The sequence below is a fragment of the Pongo pygmaeus genome, chromosome 9, assembly GCF_028885625.2.
Source record: "Pongo pygmaeus isolate AG05252 chromosome 9, NHGRI_mPonPyg2-v2.0_pri, whole genome shotgun sequence".
NCBI classification, from domain to species: domain Eukaryota; kingdom Metazoa; phylum Chordata; class Mammalia; order Primates; family Hominidae; genus Pongo; species Pongo pygmaeus.
The window spans coordinates 103752123-103772065 of record NC_072382.2 but is presented as its reverse complement, the minus strand read 5'-3'; the positions used below and the strand labels follow the sequence as shown (position 1 = coordinate 103772065).

General features: G+C 37.9%; 1 protein-coding gene across 12 annotated transcripts in view; it reads right to left on the bottom strand.

The window, feature by feature from the left end:
• YAP1 (Yes1 associated transcriptional regulator) overlaps positions 1–19943 on the bottom strand; it is a 125114-nt gene that overhangs the window by 34734 nt on the left and 70437 nt on the right. For 4 of the 12 annotated variants that reach the window (XM_054438091.2, XM_054438095.2, XM_054438093.2 and 1 more), the window contains exon 4: positions 12496–12615. The exons of 4 other annotated variants lie outside the window; for them this stretch is intronic. In XM_054438091.2, coding sequence (XP_054294066.1) covers positions 12496–12615 — 120 coding nt within the window. The remainder of the gene's footprint in view (positions 1–12495; positions 12616–19943) is intronic. 4 more of the 12 variants (XM_054438092.2, XM_054438096.2, XM_054438094.2 and 1 more) reach the window with 1 other exon arrangement.

The window sequence follows — 19943 nt, the reverse complement described above, 5'->3', positions numbered from 1 at the left end:
ACTATTGGGGAAAAATGTTTTTGGTTCCAAGCAATAAAAAAGCAAAACCCCAAAAACCTGCTAGAAAATAGCCCATTAGTAAGCTGAGGAGTGTTGGAATTATAAAACATGATTGATTTCAAAACAGATTCTAGAGCTATACATTGTTAAATACTTCATCTATTAAGAAACATTTGGATAAGCTTTTGAGCTTTCCCCACTATATTTTCATTATCTAACATAACATTAAGTTATTTATGAAATAACATACATTCTTGGTGAAAAAAACTGAATAGCAATAAAATTGCACAAAAATAAAGTGGTAATATCCTTTGCTTCTCACCAGTTTCCCAGAATTAGATACCATAAGCAGTAATCATTAATGACAATAGCCAATGCTGACGGCAAACTGAATTGGTTGGTAAGGTCTTTTTCAAATCTAAGCTTATCTGACTATTCAAAACCACGGAACAGGAAAAATTAGTTAGGATATCAAAAGATGAAGGAAGAACCAGTCCACAGAATTAAACAGAAACTTGCACAATATTATGTAAGAGAAATACTGTGATGACTATTGTGAGTACTTTTGGCTTTCTTTACCTAAATGTTGTTACCTATGGATACAAGCAGCACTACAAGGTTTCCATATAAAGAACTCACTTAAATGACCAATTCAAACAAACTTGTTTATCTACTGAAGCTGGGATTTATTCCTCTCCAGAAGCATCCTGTTCTTTACCTTCTGAGTATCTTAAGCCTTTCAACAAAGCACAGAGCGGTGCACCCACATGGGGTGCAGCAGAGACCTCACAAGCAGGCAAGAAACAAAACCGGCTTTGTTTACTGGGGAAAGGGGGCAGGGCAGCAAGAAAAGAAAAGAACAGCATTACCAACTTCTTCCTCTGGCTATCAACTATTGAAATCCCAATGTTTCCAGTTTTAATAAAATTTCTAAAAGGTAAAAACAAAACAAAAACCCCACAAAATGTCAGAATTTTAAAAATTAGGCTATATTTTAAAATTTAGAGTCTGTGCTTCTTGCACTACGAAATAGTAACTGTTTCAAGTTTTGCTTAACAAATCAGCCCTGACAGCTTTATGGTAGAAAACCAATGACTGAGCAATTACTGAAAAATAAGGGACCACTTTCTCAAAAATAAAAGAAAGGGGTCATCACCATAGGTTTTTTTCCCCAAGTTTCATTCTAAACATGTGAATTTCCAAACTTCAGACAATTTCTACATTTACATGATTTGTAACCTCAAAACTTGGATTATAACAATGTATTACAGATCTGTTAGTCATAAACTTTGGAATAATAAATTTAATTCTAGTAATCTTATTGGGTATACATTTAAAATAAGAAACAATTCTTGAGCTATTAAAACATTACATCAAATCTCCCACAACAAAAGCTTTTGTCTAGTATTTTTTCAAATCTCAGACACTGAATATTTCCGTATTAGCATAGCTATATTAACTTGTTCAAAACATTTAAAAGAAATATTTGGGTTTTCCTCATACTTACGAGTGTACTCAAAACTATAAAACAGTAGACTTGTTAAAAGAAATTAATGTTCTTCTAAAAACACAAACTAATAGGCCATCTATGGGTCTTAAAGCAGTAAAAACAAAACACAAAACACTCACTCCTGGCTCTAAGTGTTCACTGCATGACCTAAGGGGACTGAATCATCTACAGAGAGTCGCTATAAAGTGGCATAATAATTTATCTACTTAAACATAAAATGTAGTTTTTCAGTAAAAATTGCTTATTTAATTCCCACTGAAAAGCTATCTTTTACAAAAAAAAAAAAAAAAAAAAAAGGAAAAGATGAGAGTCCTAACCTAATGACTGAATACATCTTTTTATGATCAATATACAAAAGGTATTTCCCCAACTAAGCTATATACCTAAATGACATCATGCCTAGAAATAATTTTTTCTCTTTACTGGGATAATTCACCCTTGTTACATGTACTGTCTGGTAGTTCTTACATATTCACAGAATTGTACACCCATTGCCAATATCTAATTTCAGAACATTTTCATCACTTCAAAAAAAAAAAAAAAGTCACAAAAACAAAAACAAACAAAAAAGCCCTGTATCCATTAGCAGTTCACTACCTACTGCCCTTCCTCCCAGTCCCTGGCAACCACTAATCTACTTCTGTCTCTATGAATTTTCTCATTCTGGACATTTCTAAAAATGGAATTAAGCAATATATGGCCTTTTGTGCCTGGCTATTCTCATTTATAATGTTTTCAAGATTTACCCACGTTTTAATATGTATCAAGCACTGCATTCCCTTTAATTGCCAAATAATATTCCATTATATGAATATACCACATTTTGTTAGTCTATTCATCAACTAATGGACATTGGGTTATTTTCACTTTTTGGCTATTTATTATAAAATAATACTGCTGTAAACCCGGGTACAGGTTTTTGTGTAGACATACGTTCCCAATTCTTTAGCCTCTATACTGAGGAATGGAATTGCTCGGTCATATGGGAATGTTATAGTTAATGTTTTGAGGAACTGCCATTCTATTTTCCAAAGTGGTTACATAATTTTTCAATCCCAACAGCAATGTATGAGGATTCCAATTTCTCCATATTCTGGACAACATTTGTTATCTTTTCAAAAAAACTTCAGCCATCCTAATGGGAGTTAAGTGTTATCTCATTGTGGTTTTGGTTTGCATTTCCCTAACGATCAATATGTGGGGACAGTTCACCTGCTCTACCATCCTACTCTAGGTTTTGTCACAGGCTAAGTAACCTCTCCATCCCACACTCTGCACTTCTTTCCCCACTTCTGGTACCAATTTACTATATTAGTTTGTTCTTGCGCTGTTAATAAAGACATACCCAAGATTGGGTAATTAATAAAGAGGTTTAATAGATTCACAAGTTCAGCATGGCTGGGGAGGTCTCAGAAACTTACAATCATTGCAAAAGGGGAAGCAAACATGTCCTCCTTCACATGGTGGCAGGAGAGAAGAATCAGTGCTCAGGGAAGGGGGAAGCCCCTTATAAAACCTTAAGATTTCGCGAGCACTCACTCACTATCTGAGAACAGGATGGGGGAAATTGCCCCCATGATTCAATTATCCCCACCTGGTCCCTCCCACAACATGTGGGGATAATGGCAACTACAATTCAAGATGAGATTTGGATGGGGACACAGCCAAACCTTTTCCCCAGCACCAACTCCCAGCCTCCCCAAACTGGATTAAACTTTTCACATCTTTAGCTGTTCAAAAACACTGGTAACAAATATCAATACTTTAGTCAATTCAACTTCCCCCTCCTCCAACCATAAAAATTCATTATAATGTTATTTTTCAAACAATTCAATCATGAATGGAGCTAAAAGAAAACAAAAATAAAACCAGCAGAACATTTTCTCCTCATCACCTCATCAAGCAGTTTAGGGCAGGACACAGGGGTTGCTAAATGAGGTGAGGCAGAAAAGGGAGAACGTGTTCTAATTAGCTTTCAGCTCTCTTTGCCCCCAGAGCACAACTAGACGTTTTTCCCCACCATGAAAATAAAGTTTAAGGTCTAGTTAGGAAAGAAAGTTCAGATAATGAGACTGTAGAGAAGCAGCCAGACATGGTGACTTGCACCTGTAATACCAGCTACTTGGGAGGCTGAGGAAGGAGGACTGCTTCAGGACAGGAGTTCAAGATCAGACTGAGCAACACAGAGATACACCGTCTCTAAAAAACTAAAAATTAAAAAAATAAAGGGCCATTACCTTTTAAAATATACTTGTCACTATGAATTCATGTTAGATTAATGAATAAACAGGTCAATTATAACACTTTATTTCTAATTTCATTTATTACTAGTAAAGCTCTTTCACAGAGGATAATTTATAATTTAGAAGTGATGCATACCTCAGAGTTTTTACTGAAAAGCACAAAAACTGGTCTGAAATTTGACTGGTGGCTTCCTACGTGCCTTTTTGAAAAACCTCCCTTGACCACCCAGGTGCAAGCAGGTTCCCACCACCCTAGTTCCTTTCATCCCATATTGTTTAGTACCCTTTACCATACTTAATACATTTGTAATTATTTATTTACTTGTTTAGTAGCTTGTTCCTCCCAACCCATGGCTAGCATAGTGCCTGGCATGTAACTGGCACCCAAACTTTTGTTGCATAAATAAATAAATCCTAAAATAGTTTCTCTCCCTAGTTAGGAGGATGGTATTAGTAATGCACAGGAGAATCTCCAAGTTGAAGCAAGTCCAGAATGAGTTCTAAAATGACCTTAGCAACTAGGGTAGCAGAACAAAATGAGTATAAAACAAAACAAAACAGAATCTGAACCACTCTCCTTCTAAATCACACCAATTACTTTCAACAGAAATTTGACCTTTTCAATAATTCTATAATCTCTTTCTTTGTCTTATATCTGAATCTTTGGGTTGGTACAAAAAGTAGCAAGCAACACCAAATGGTTCCTCTTTTCCAGCATATAAGATGTTAGTTGTTAATACACAGTTAATACAAATATAACTTGAAAAACAGTTTCCTTTTAAAAAACTATGTAAGAGGCTGGGCAAGGTGGCTCACGCCTGTAATCCCAGCACTTCAGGAGGCCGAGGAGGGCGGATCATGAGTTCAGGAGATCGAGACCATCCTGGCTAACACGGTGAAACCATGTGTCTACTAAAATACAAAAAATTAGCCGGGCACGGTGGCAGGCACCTGTAGTCCCAGCTACTCAGGAGGCGGAGGTTGCAGTGAGCTGAGATTGCGCCACTGCGCTCCAGCCTGGGCGACAGAGCGAGATTCCGTCTCAACAACAACAACAAAGAAACAAAAAAAAAACACAAAAAACTATGTAAGGTCTTTTTGAGTGTGTTTGATAGGGGCTTTAATAACACGAATAAGGCATTAGTTTAAACTATCATCTAAGTGACGTTGCTGGTCTTAAACTTTCATGTTTAAAAAATCCTGTATGAACAATGTACTCATTATGTAAAGAAAGACAAAAATGTTTCTTCACTGTGTAATTAACTAATTGCATCAATGAAATACTGATCAAGTAGAAATTACCTATTAGTTTATCCTCCTTAACATATGTCTACTCAGCCTTGGTTAGTATAGGAGAGACTGCTTACCATAACTGATAAACTATTTTGGAACTATCTTACTGGATATTTTCCCTAGCTAACCAAAGTATTTATTTTTAGATAAAAAATAAAACATTTTAAAAAGGAACAGCGAAATTTCACAAAACATAGTTGAGACACACTGGACAGAGGAATACACCTAAAGTTGTTTACTTTTTAGAATATATCCTATTGAATTTAACATAAAATTTTAAAAACTGCAGAGCTCAAGTATGGAACTAATTTTGAAATCTATTCTATAATCTTATGTATTAAAATATTCATTTCAGCAAATGCTTGCTTTTGAAGGAAAAAGAAAATGTAGTGAGAGCAATAATTAGTAACAATCTCTATTAGTATGTCTTAAATCAGGTTTTGCTAAGCACACGGCCTGGAACTAGGCTTCAAATCTGCTTACATTAGACTTTCTGTCATGGCAACTTTATGGGAGTTTTAAATTTTGGAAGCAAAGTGTACCAACAGGGCATCATCTTTAAGGCAATAAAGCTGAACTTTGCGAACATGAACATGTTTAAACTCCCATATGCTTCCAAGAGTTTGAGAGTGTGGACAAAGCTTAACTATTCAGCCCAGCACTTCCCACACCCCCCATCAGATTTGTTTGCCTGGACATACTCACCATGTGATAAGGCTTATCTTTAGATTAAAGGCTGGAAGATTTCCCTGTCTCCTCTTCAAAAGTAATTCCACACTGTGACCAGAGGACCAAAGTTAAACTTAAATGGTGCAATAAATAGTTCAAAAGCATCTCTGAAACCTCAATGCACTCAAATCAAAAAGGCTATTGAGAAGTAACCTTAAGCAAGAGTCCAAAGCAGTTACTGAGCATATTGTATTCAGTTAAAGACTGGAAATATTCTTAAGAGCATCCAGTCTAATTCAGTCACATTTTACAGATGAGTCAAATTAAGTCAAGAGAAGTTAGGTATCTTTCTGATCCAGTTGGTTATATTGTGATAGCAGAACTTGGGTCTCTTGAATTCCAGCTGAGAAGGTAACTTTTTCTACATCCCAATTTAATTCAGTTGAATCAAGTACATTGTTGTAACTATCATGTGGAAAAGAGACGCTAGCCTCTACTGCAGATTGAAGAAAGATTTTTGGAGATTGAAAATGACAGGTCAGAGGAATGCCATAACTATTTTTCTCACAGGATAATGTACATACGAAACACTACAGAATATAACACTTAAAGAAGCACTAGCAAAATGAAGGACATCCAGAGAAGTGAGTAAATTGATAAAAGAACAGAGAACTCTGAACACATGAAAAAGCAGAGAAACCACAGTTAGAGAACACTGCTGGTATTAGAGCTGTATTCACACATGTGAAAGGAAGTAAATTTTTGGGTAATCAAGAAATATAAACTTTGTGGTCATTAGAATTTTCCTTAAGTAGAATGGACTACACTATAATGAAGTAAACTAGTAAAGGGAAAGGTCAAAGCTGAGATTGGTGAGGCAAGAACTGGGTAAATAATTCAACTAGATGCCTTTAAAGTCTGTTCCAATCAGAGATCTTAAATTCTCTTGTGTAATTAGAAATTTGGCCAGGCCCTGTGGCTCACGCCTATAACCTCAGCACTTTGGGAGGTAGAGGCAGGCAGACTGCTTGAGCCCCAGGGGTTTGAGACCAGCCTGGGCAACATGGCAAAACCCCATGTCTACTAAAAACACAAAAAAATTAGCAGGGTATGGTGGCACATGCCTGTAGTCCCAGCTACAGGTGGGAGGCTTGTATGAGCCCAGGAATTGAGGCTGCAGTGAACTGAGATTGAGCCATGCTGCACTCTAGCCTGGGCGATGAGAGTGAGACCCCGTCTCCGAAAAAGAAAGAAACAATAAAGAAAGAAAAGAAAAAAAGAAAAACTCATTATCTTTGGGTAATTTATTCAAAATGAGTCACAATACAAGATGCAAGTGCATTAACCACTATTTTTCTCCCTCTGAAATTTTCATGTATCAGCATTAGTAGGTATTTCTGAAAGATTAACTGCATTCAGTCTAAATTTCTTATAAATTCTAGGTATCAAAAGATCAAATTCAAATTTCAGTTTTGTCATTTAACTATATAACCTTGGGTATAATTTCCCTGGATCTCAGAGGAGCTCAGATTTTAGACCATATTCCCTAACTCTCCCAGCATTTAAAAAAAAAAAAAAAAAGTGTTGGTGGTCCGAGGAATCATAATGGCCGTGTGGTGCTATGGCACTTAGTGGGCCAGGGATGTTGAATGTTCTGCAGTGATCAGAAGAGTAGCATTCTCCCCACTGAAAAAATGATGATTAGAGGAATCATTATGAGGGCCAAATTTTGTGAGTTTTATTGGTTAATAATTTTTTCTTTTGAGATGGAGTCTCGCTCTGTTGCCCAGGCTGGAGTGCAGTGGTGTGATCTTGGCTCACTGCAACCTCTACCTCCCAGGTTCAAGCGATTCTCCTGCCTCAGCCTCCTGAGTAGTTGGGACTATAGGCGCGTGCCACCAGTCCAGCTAATTTTTGTATTTTTAGTAGAGATAGGGTGTCACCATGTTGGTCAGGATGGTCTTGATCTCCTAACCTCATGATTCATTGGCCTCGGTTTTTGAGATGGAGTTTCACTCGTCTCCCAGGCTAGAATGCAATGCACCATCTTAGCTCACTGCAACCTCTGCCTACCAGGTTCAAGTGATTCTCAGTGCCTCAGCCACCCAAGCAGCTGGGATTATAGGCGTGTGCCATCACACCTGGCTAATTTTTGCATTTTTAGTAGACGGGGTTTCACCATGTTGGCCAGGCTGGTCTCGAACTCCTTACCTAAAGTGATCTGCCCACCACGGCCTCCCAAAGTGCAATGAGCCACTGCATCCAGCTTGTTACTAATTTTTATTTTTATTCTTAATTTTTTGAGACAGAGTCTCACTCCGTTGCCCAGGCTGGAGTAGAGTGGCATGATATTTACTCACTGCAACCTCTGCCTCCTGGATTCAAGTGATTCTGATGCCTCAGCCTCCTGAGTGACTACAAGCGTGCGCCACCACTCCCAACTATTTTTTTCTATTTTTAGTAGAGATGGGGTTTCACTATGTTGGCCAGGCTGGTCAGGAACTCCTGGCCTCAAGTGATCCACCCACCTTGACCTCCCAAAAGTGCTGGGATTACAGGCATGAGCCACCGCACCTGGCCATCTGTTAATAATTTTTAGTTAGCAATAACTCTTTTTATCTAAAACACACATCTTTTCCTCTGTATGCTAAGTAATTAATATAGTCCATAACCAAATACTGACAGCCCAGGATAACCAGGAAAGACTTGAGTTGATAAGGGGAAAAAAAGCCCCAAACCTCAAAACAAAACAAAACAGAACAAAAAAACCCTTACTTTTAGCATATAGCTATCAAGAGACTTGCTTTGATAAAATTTAAATAATTAGATGCTGACATTCTCTTTGCTCAAGACTCCATTAATGAAGTTACCAATTTGGTTTCTAGAGACTTCAGTGGTTTTCCCCCAACACTAACAGGATGGATTCTTAGTTATTTAGTTGGTTGTTAGGTGCATTTTCATCAAAAGGAAAATATTATTTTTAACAACAAAAATATTTGGCTTAAAAAAGAAAAAATGTTAATGAATGTCTCAAAATTTTTATAGATATTTAATTATTAATGCCAAATATTTAACTCTGATGAAAAAAATGTCTCAACAACCTTCGGCTTTAGTCTTATTTTAATAAATTGCATATAGGTATTTGTATTTTACTTATCCTTTTATTTCTTATTTCAAGACATTACAGTAACACATACACACGTGTATGTAAATGCACAGAAAGCAAGTTTTGGGAAACTGAAACAAAGGAACCAAAATCAACATATGAGGTTTAATACCTCTGACATTTCTACACATAGAATTTCTGTGCACAGAACTGTAGTTAGGAATTAAATATTCTGTTTTTGTCACTCTAGACTGTTCATTACTTGCTTTAAAATTCTAAAGTATAATTTTTTCCCCAAATCTCTGGCTCCGATATTTTGTTTACACCAAATATTTTTATCCCAGTGGTGCCATCAGCACTTATTTTCTAAAACACAGATTGGTAACAATATTTTAATATATCTTTTTATAATATAAACAATAGCGAAAATAACATTACATAAAAGATCAGTTTATCAACTATTAGTGTTTTAAAGATCTTTTTTTCATTCTGAACAGCAATTATAATTTCATTGTGTTTTCATTAGGCCTTTTACTGGAAAATGTCCATGATTATATTATATAAAATAATAGATCTACAACATACAAGGTGATGTTTAAACCTAAGACTCATGTTTGCCAGTACAAAATCTCCAGGGAAAAAAAATCATCTCCTATATGTTCATATGAAATAATTTAATGGATTGCATAATACTCAAGGAACCATTTTCTTGAACAAAGAGTAAAAACATTCCTAATATGACTCCTTAAAAAAACAAAAAAAGCCCTATTTTTCTTAAAACTCAATAAACATCAGTGCATCCTTATTGCCATTTGATGTCACTTCATGATTTGTTATAAATTACTAATGAATTCTCTAAAATTAAAATATTAAAGAAATAGCTTTTAAATGTTAAAGAAAAAAATCAGATTAAAAAACCCAATCCACAACAAATTACTCTTTGATTCCCTAAAATTACATAACATTAATTTCATGTGAGATGTGAAGGACTGATCCTATAAATATAGTCATGTGTCACTTAATAACCAGGATACGCGTTGTGAAATGGATCATTAGACAATTCTGTCACTGTGCAAACATCTTAGAGAGTACTTACACAAACCTAGATGGTATAGTCTACTACATGCCTAGGCTGTAAGGTATAGCCTATTGCCCCTAAGCTACAAAACTGTACAGCCTGTTAGTGTGCTGAACACTGTAGGCAACGGTAGCACAATGGGTAGTATTTGTGTATCTAAACATAGAAAAGGTACAGTAAAAACACAGTATTAGAATCATATAGGACCACGACTGTGTAGTGGTCTGCCGCTGACTGAAATGTTATTATGCAGCACATGACGTGTAATTACTAAATATGGTTAATCTTAAAGCAAATGGCTGTATTCTAACTATAATTAATCCGAAAGCATCTGATAAATAAACATATAAAAGGGGTTGATGTTTGAAGGAGGTAAAATTAAGCTTCTCTAGAGGCTTAGCTCCCATTCTAAGACACTGAAAGACACACATCTACTTGATTTAAGCCAAAAATTGATAAATATTTTAATATAGATTTGAGAATACAGAAAAGCAAACTCCATAACCATGAAAGCAATATCCTACACCATTTGTTTGTGTTTGTATGGCCCAAAGGGTCAGAAATAGGGGGATAGTTTATATTTCTTTGGCAGAGATAAAACATAATCCACTATGCAGAACTTCTGATTTCAAGGAAAACTTCAAATCCAGCAGCTAACAGCTTGTCTCTATTTGCTGTCACTCTAGATCAGAGAAACCCACACATTTTTTTCTTTCCTGCCCCCTTCAGTTACACTTGAGCTCTCTGAGTGAAAAGGTCTGGAACAGATTAAAAGTCAGGCCACAAAATAAAAAGCTTTGGCATATTGTCAAGCCTGTCTGGAATACACACACGGTGGGCCCAAAAAGGGAAACTAAATGCAATAAGAGAATTTCATGAAACTTTTTCTGGGCACATCTAATTGTATGCCTGTGTGTACATAACGTGCTGGAGCGTGGTAGTGTTTTTTGAAGTACCTCCTCCTCTTAAAACAAAAGACCAAGCTGTGTGTGTAATCAATAGTCTACTTAAGCTTACAGAAAAGTTGTTTTATTTCACTGTTTTAAAGGAAAAAATTTTTTTCTTTAAAAAGCTTTGTTCTAATTCCTGATCTCTGCAGTTGGTAAAGCGTTCGTCATCATCTTTCATAACCTTATGTCAGGGAAAAAAATTCCGCAACACCATTCTTTAGAATTTCCAAAATGTGGAGAAACTGAATTCATTTCATTAGAGATAATTTAAGGAAACATGGCTGTTATTGTTCCAGTCCATACAATTGGCCGTATTTATTAAATTCTCTATCTTACTTGGTTTCCTGTTTCAACCACAAGGGCTAATTCAAATAGTAAACAGAATCTGAAGTTGCAAATTATTAACATACCTCATTACTTTTTTAACACCCAAACAGGTCTTGAAGCTTAAAAGGATAGTATTTAAGCCAAACCGGTTATCTGTCAAAATGACATAACTGCCCTGATCCTACCATTGACTTAACTTGAATAGGGGGTTCAGTCAGTTTGGGGCAAACTTGAATTTACTTTTTAAAGGTATATATGACAGAAAATAACTGCTCATAATGTTCCTGATGGAGAAGTTATTTTATCCAAACAGCTCCAGATAGAGTTTTTTTCTTTTTTCCCCCCGCAGGGTTGTGTTTTGATGGCATTCACAGAGTTAATTCCTCTTTCCCGTGAGGGCCCCGCAGTTGTTGTTAGGTCAAACCCTGTAAAGCTTCAAAGGTTCCGAGTCCCCTCAGTCTGACCTATTCAGTGATCTGCACATTGTTTTCATTTAGCTGCATCTAGTCCAAGATGAAGCTTCAAAACCACAATTATCTGCTCTTTTTTAGATGCATATTCCACGGCCTTGGAAAAATATCTCAGAAACCCAAATGAAGAACTGAAAACAGTTTAAAAAATACACACACACACATACACACACAATTTTTTAAAAAGCACTGAAGAACTGGTTATACCCTTATCAAAATGTACACATTTGGAAGGGGAGGGGTTCCTTTGTGCAAATGTGATTTATTCACGAGATCTGGAGGGGAATATGGCTTTGTTTTCTGAATGAAGAAAAAAAGAACATTTATTTTTCGAGAGAGACAGAAGAGGGGGCAAAATGCTTTCACTGGGCCATTTCTGGGGTGACATTTTCCCCCTTAGGATGGGAAACACTACAACACCCAGGCATAGGATGGTACTCATCACTCTCAGAAGCTAAGCACAAGCAGACATCAGGTCACTGACAAAAGCTGGTACTCCTGGTCTGAGGTATTGCATGACAGCCTGATTATTATTGCAGCTAAAAAAATCATTTTAAATACGTACGATCACTGTGTTTCTCCCAAAATGTGAAAGGAACAAGTGATTCAGGTTAGTCGGCCATTATGACATTCCCCCACCCCAATCTGAGGAGTCCTAAAAATCTGATTCAGATCTAAATTTCTCACGTTTACAATGAGAAGGATAAAAACACTACTGGTAAACGTTGGGTGGGCAGGGTCATTTTTTAATACTATAAAGCAATGCGATTTTATTTAAATGTGCTTTCCCAAGTATATTTACAAAAAAAATTAGCAACCAAAAGCATCTAAAAAGGTTTTGAGATGAACCTTTACCAAAACGAGGGTCAAGCCTTGGGTCTAGCCAAGAGGTGGTCTTGTTCTTATGGTTTATATAGTAAATTTCTCCATCCTGAGTCATGGCTTGTTCCCATCCATCAGGAAGAGGACCTATAATACAGGAAAAAAAAAAAAAAATCATGGTTTTTATTTGGTGCACCTAAAAAAAAGTGGGAGGGGGTACTAATTTAAAAAGAAAACACATCTTAACATAAAACAATTCATTGAAACATATTTAAGGCTGTGTTCAGAGAAGAAAGGTAAACCTATATACCTCCTTCTTCTCCACTCAAAAGAAACCACCAAATAATAAAATGAATATTCCTCAACACAGAGATGAAGAAAAAAAATTTTTCTCCAAAAAATCCTTTTGGAAGTCATGGCCCAAATAATTATTATTACTGTTAACATAAGACACGGAAGAGCTTGCAGCTCAGAAACTACCACCCAATCCAATCGGTTTTGTGACAATACCTTCCTAGGAACACCAAGGTTCATTAATAAGAAATATATGCAAGTATTTTTAGAACATCGAAAATATCATAAACATTCTATTTAATATAAAGCACACTTTAGCTAAGACAGCCAAGCTCTATTTATTTCCATGTTTTATGTGACTGGCTCACACCAAGAAAACTGTAAGACAGAAAGCTACGGTCCAAACAAAGCTTACTTTTAAGCAGACCAGAAATTGCTAATGGGTGGGGGTTGCAATTTGAAGTTTAAGCTTGTTGGAGGATTGGGAGGAGGCAAGATAAGTGCTAAAGTTGTTGGACGGCAAACTTTAAGGAACATCATTTGAGAGACAGGACTAAAGAATACAGTTAACTCTAAAAGGATTTTCCTATCTTTATAGGAAGAGAGAAGTCAAGACAATTGCTCTTGGGAGGTAACAGCAATGAAAAGAGAGGCCCAGAATAAATAACTGAAGTATTCAAACATAATTCCTCCTGATTTCCTTGTCCCTCCCAACTCCCCCAGTTCCCATTTCCAACAGGAATCAAAAGAGGCAGGGCAGGAGATACAAACTGGGATAGTCAGTACATGGCTAAAATCTTTTCTTCTGTGGACTAACATGAATTGAACACTTATCTTGTGCTAGTCTCATTGTTCTTATATATTATGTACATTAATTCATTTAATTCTTACAGTAAACAAACGACATAAGCAGTAGTACTACTTATTCTAATGAGGAAATTGAGGCACAAAGTGCCAGGTTGATCAGTCTGGCACAAGATCACAAAGCTAGTTAGTACCAGGAATGACACTCCCAGGAATGACACTCAAACTCAGGCAGCGTGATTCCTAACCCACTGACTGCTCTTCACAACTATACTTCTTTTCATTCATCTCCCACAGATGACCAGAGCCTAAGTATGCCTCCTATGCACAAATAGAACAATTCCCTTCTTCCGGTATTGGCAGTCCACACCAGTCTCATGGGTGATGCTGAATAAGTAACTTTGGTTAAACTGACCACTCACACAAGGCCCATGGGACCCAAAGTCCCAATTTTAGGCCAGTTTCGTTCATATTCGGAACAGACCAACTTGCAGCTGCATTTTCAAAGGTCTACTTTGATGGGGTAAAATTCTGTTAGGAAATGCAGACGTGTGAAATTAGTTTTCTCTATGCCTAGGATCCTTAGGAAGGCTCCCCTTCAGTCCTGGATATAGTACACACTACTAACCAAGTCCAGAGGTAGAATTTGTTGTACACATCCCAAGTTTACCAGAGGGTGAATGAGAAGCAAACCTGTTTAACACATGTGTATCAAACCTTTTCTCACCAGCTTTCACTGTCATTTTGGGCTCTATTTCCTCCCCAGAAAGACAGAACTCCAAAACTGAATATTAATGGTTTGCTACTATCTTTAACTGTAAAATGGCTGAATTATAAAATGCTTTCGCAAAACAACTAACTGTATTTAAAATTTTTAGGTACTGAAAATACCATGTGACTATCATTGAATGCCTTTGGGAGCCTCAACTCAACAACCCCAAAAGATCTCATCGTAACTTTCAAGCCTGCTTGAATATATGGATTTCATTTGTGTGGTTTAAAAACACACACACACACACACACACACACACACACACACACACACACACACACAGCATTATTCCCCACCTTAGCTGTCTGAATGAGAGCCACAAGAGATATCTAGGATACAAACCAACCTTCCCTACCTGCTCCACTCACTTCATTTTGTAAATTCCACTTATATTCTCTCTGATGGGTCTGTCACAGTCCATCTCAGAGAACTCAGCCATCAATACTTACCAGCTCTCTTTTTTGACCACTTCCTCAGTAACTGGCTTGTCATCTCTTCTCACTCCGAGGTCCTCTATCAGTCACCAGGGGTTTCTCTTCTTAAATTATTTTCGAATCATCTTTTAAACATGTCATTCATTCTTACTAAAGAACATTCCCATTGCTCTCCATCAAGAGGAAAATGCCTAAATTCTTTACTAGCTGGACTCATTTCTGAAGTCTTCTTCAGATACCCAGTTTTCCCACCAACTTTCCACAAAATCATGCCATCTCCTTGTATATGCCATTCCCATTACCACAGATACTCTGCATCCCCTACCTCCTAAACTCTTAGTCATCCTGCAAGAAACAGCTGAGATGTCACTTCTTTAATTCAGCCTTTCTGTATTGCCTCAGACAGAAATTAGTTTCCTCTTCCATTCTCCATGAACATTTAACAGGTAGAGTTGTAATTACTTGATTACTATCTGTTCTCCCGGCAATGATCAAGTCATTCATCTTTACAAGCTTGTAGGCTAATACCTGAATAGCTGCTCAATAAATGTTTGATGGAAGAATCAATGTCTTGCCTTTTAAGTAATACTTTGAACTTTCTATAAGCTTAAAATCATGTAGAACATATATTATTTGCAATTAACATTTATACCAACATATATATACCAAATATAAAATAATACTTTATATTCATTTTATCTTTCATTTAATACTCTCTGGGTAAAAATATAATGTTATGTGGAAAGAGATGGCCCAAAATAGGATACTTCCTTTGTACTGAAAGAAAGCTGCTCACCAAAGGCAAGGAATGGATTAGAAAAGATCACCTTTAAATAACTTTTCACCACACTATCTTTGTTACAGAATTAAGATAGAGAAAACTGAAAAGAAACAATTCTTCCAGTGTTAATGAAACAATACAGATAAAGGCTTTATTCACAAAAAAAGAATTTTTAGACAAGTGGTCCTTAGAAGAAATTCAGTGACTTGATTCTCAATGCAGGATTCCAAGTCATTCTCTTTAACTGTTGAATAACCATGAAAAGGAGAGAAAGCAAAAAGTGATATGTTTTCTGAAAGTGAAACAAGTTACACTTAGTGAAAATGTGTTTCAATCATCTGTTTGGGCTAGGGTTAGGATGCAGGAAGGTTAAGTTCAAGGGGGAAAATGTACGATTCCCACAAAAATAAATGTAAGAGGAGACCACAATGGCTCGATCAAAATAAATTTAGGATGCCTTTATGTTCAATTTATATTCTGATTATTATGTACTATAAATATTCATCAGAATCACCTGGAGGGTTTGTTAAAACACATGTTGCTGAGCCTTATCCCTATACTTTCTGATTCAGCAGGCCTGAAAATTCCCAGGTGATGCTGATGCTGGTCTAAGGAACACACTTTGAGAACCACTGATTTAAAACAACCACTTAGGGCCAGGCATGGTGTCTTACGCCTGTAATCCCAGCACTTTGGGAGGCTGAGGTAGGGGATCACAAGGTCAGGAGTTTGAGGCCAGCCTGACCAACATGGTGAAACCCCGTCTCTACTAAAAATACAAAAAATTAGCGGCGCGTGGTGGTGAGGGCCTGTAATCCCAGCTACTCAGGAGACTGAGGCAGGAGAATCACTTGAATCCGGGAGGTGGAGGCTGCAGTGAGCCAGATCACGCCACTGCACTCCAGCCTGGGCAACAGGGTGAGACTCCGTCTCAAAAAACAACAACAAAAACAAACAAAACACAACCACTTAGAATTCTTCAGCTAGTACAGAAGTATTTCTTAAATTTATCTGAGTTACACACAACCACATCTATTTATTTTAGGCAGTTTGGAGATCAATCTATGCAGGTCTGGGAATAGTACACAGCCACGTCTGCTAGGATTAGGCAAATCTACCATGACAAAACAGGCACCACAAGGGCAGTACGTTTTTTTTTTATTTTATTTTATTTATTTATTTTGAGAGAGAGTCTTTCTCTGTCTCCAAAATTCATTTCACATTTGTCCTTAATGACCAGATAGAAATAAGGAGTAGGTGGCAGGAAGTAAAAAGAATGGATGTGACCCATAGGAGTTATTATTTTATTTTATTTTATTTTTTTGAGACAGTCTCGCTCTGTCACCCAGGCTGCAGTGCGGTGGTGCAATCTCGGCTCACTGCAAGCTCTGCCTCCCGGGTTCATGCCATTCTCCTGCCTCAGCCTCCCAAGTAGCTGGGACTACAGGCACCCGCCACCACGCTCGGCTAATTTTTTTGTATTTTTAGTAGAGACGGGGTTTCACCGTGTTAGCCAGGATGGTCTCGATCTCCTGACCTTGTGATCTGCCCACCTTGGCCTCCCAAAGTGCTGGGATTACGGGCGTGAGCCACTGCGCCCAGCCTATTATTTTAATTTTTTGAGACAGGGTCTCATTCTGTCACCCAGGCTGGAGTGCAGTGGTGCAATCCCGGCTCACTGCAGCCTTGGACTCCTGGGCTCAAGCGACCTCCTGCCTCAGCTTCCTGGGGAGCTAGGACTACAGGCGCACACCACCACACACAGATATTTTTACATTTTTCTGTAGAGATGGGGTCTCATTATGTTGCCCAGGCTGGTCTTGAAATCCTGAGCTCAAGAGATCCTCCCACCTCGACCTCCCGAAGTGGTGGGATTACAGGCGCGAGCTACCATGCCCGACCGAGAATTACTACTGGCCATTTAGCTTCAAACCATTTTTGGTTGAGAACTTTTCACTTCCTCAATACAGATGAAGAGTTCTTTCCCTGTGCTAGTAAAAAATTTTCTTTATATCTATGTCATAGCATTTATCATTCAGTATTATTATTTTTGTTTCGATTTTTTTTTTTTTTTTTTTGAGATGGAGTCTTGCTCAGTTGCCCAGGCTGGAGTGCAGTGGCACGATCTCGGCTCACTGCAAGCTCCACCTCCCGGCTTCACGCCATTCTCCTGCCTCAGCCTCCCAAGTAGCTGGGACTACAGGCGCCCGCCACCATGCCCAGCTAATTTTTTGTACTTTTAGTAGAGACGGGGTTTCACTGTGTTAGCCAGGATAGTCTCCATCTCCTGACCCTGTGATCCGCCTGCCTCGGCCTCCCAAAGTGCTGGGATTACAGGCGTGAGCCACCGTGCCTGGCTCATTCAGTATTATTTCATTATGCATGTTTTCTTTCTGGCTAGACTGTGAAATTCCTGAACACAGGAGTATATATTTTGCATTTTCCATTTTTGTCCAGCATAGGACCTACTAATTAGAAATAGATTAGGAGGCCAAGGCGGGAGGATCATGAGGTCAGGAGTTTGAGACCAGCCTGGCCAACATGGTGACATGGTGAAACCCCATCTCTACCAAAACTACAAAATTAGCCGGGTGTGTTGGCGCACACCTGTAGTCCCAGCTACTTGGGAGGCTGAGGCAGGAGAATCTCTTGTACCCGGGAGTTGGAGGTTGCAGTGAGCCGAGATTGTGCCATTGCAATCCAGCCTGGATGATGGATGCAAGACTCCATCTCAAAAAAAAAAAAAAAGCAAAAAAGAATAAATGTTGGCTGAAGTGAATGTAATCAAAATGAAATTCAATTAAAATCCTTTGTTTATGCTTGTAAAACAAAATATTGTTTCATTCTTTCTATGTAAGCTCAATTTCTGCATTATTTTTATGTGACATTTAAACTGAAGGGACAGGGATATAGCAAATACTTTTATTTAACAAGTATTTATTGAGTTCCTACTATATTCAGGCCCTGGAGATGGAGCAATAAACAACATAGTCCCTATCTAATGGAATTTATGTTCTAGACAGAAGACAGTACAATGTTGGCTAATGATAAGTGCAGCAAAAATAAATAAAGCAGCATGCATGAAAGAAAGAAAAATGAAAAATGGGAAAGAAAAAGAAAAATGGGAAACAGTTTTTTAGAAAAGCAGATCAAGGGCAGGATCTGTAAGCTTTGACCTAAATGCATTCCTAGCCAAACATGTGACATTCCAGGCATGGGCATTCCAGGCAGGGGAAAGCATGAAGAGTCTGCTACGTGTGGATGGGGCAGAATAAGCAGTTCACTTCGTTTTTATGGTTAAGAATCTACCAGAAAAACTTTAATCATTTCAACCAGTAAAGGATTGAATGCGTAATACTTAAAGGGGATTACCACTGTTAAACAGTAATTCCAATCCCCCAAACTCATGACAAACTCTAGATTGGTGAGAATGGGTAATACACATTTTCACCCCAATTAACTTTTACACACTCGAAAGCTGGGCCCTTAGACATGAAAAAGATGTGGAAGCTTTTCAAGGCTGGGCTATCATGCCTGACCACCACACCAAAGCCTTCTTTAGAAGAAAAGATTAAAAGTAGGCCCTATAGCAAAAAGGAAGAGAGAAACAGGCCAGCATTATAATGAGACGTAAAGAGGGTGACATGGTTTGGATGTTTGTCCCCTCCAAATTTCATAGTGAAATGGGATTCCCAAAGTTGGAGGTGGGGCCTGGTGGGGGGTGACTGGGTCACGGGGTGGGGGGTGGGGTCCCTCATGAATGGCTTCGCACCATCCCCTTGGTCATAAGTGAGTTGTCATTCAATTCACCTGAGATCTGGTTGTTTAAAAGCCTGGGACTTCTCCCACTCACTTTCTTGCACACTCTCTCACCACGTATCACACTGGTTCCCACTTGCCTTTTGCTGGAATTGTAAGCTTCCTGAGGTCCTCACCAGAAGCAGATGCTGGCACCATGCTTCCTGTACAGGCTGCAGAACTGTGAGCCAAATTAAACCTCTTTTCTTTATAAATTAACTCAGTTTCAGTTACTCCTTCATAGCAACACAAAATTAGATTGACAGAAGGTAAGAAATTTGAATCAGGATAAGCAAAAAGAGAGTAGTAGGCAATATATAAAATAATTCATAAATTAGAATTACTTAAACTTGAGGGAAGCGAGTTTTTATGTAAGGTTTACTACTGGTATTACTTGATTGACAACTTAGCTACTACAGCAAAAACCAACTCCCTGTGATATTTTAAAAAGAAATACTCCAGTCATAATACTGAAGGTGACTCACCATCAACTTCCTGCTCTTGCCTAAGGACCTTCTTGCATTAGTAATGACTAAAACCATTTGCCATGTCTATTCAAACAGGAAAGTCCTGATTAACTACACCACGAGTT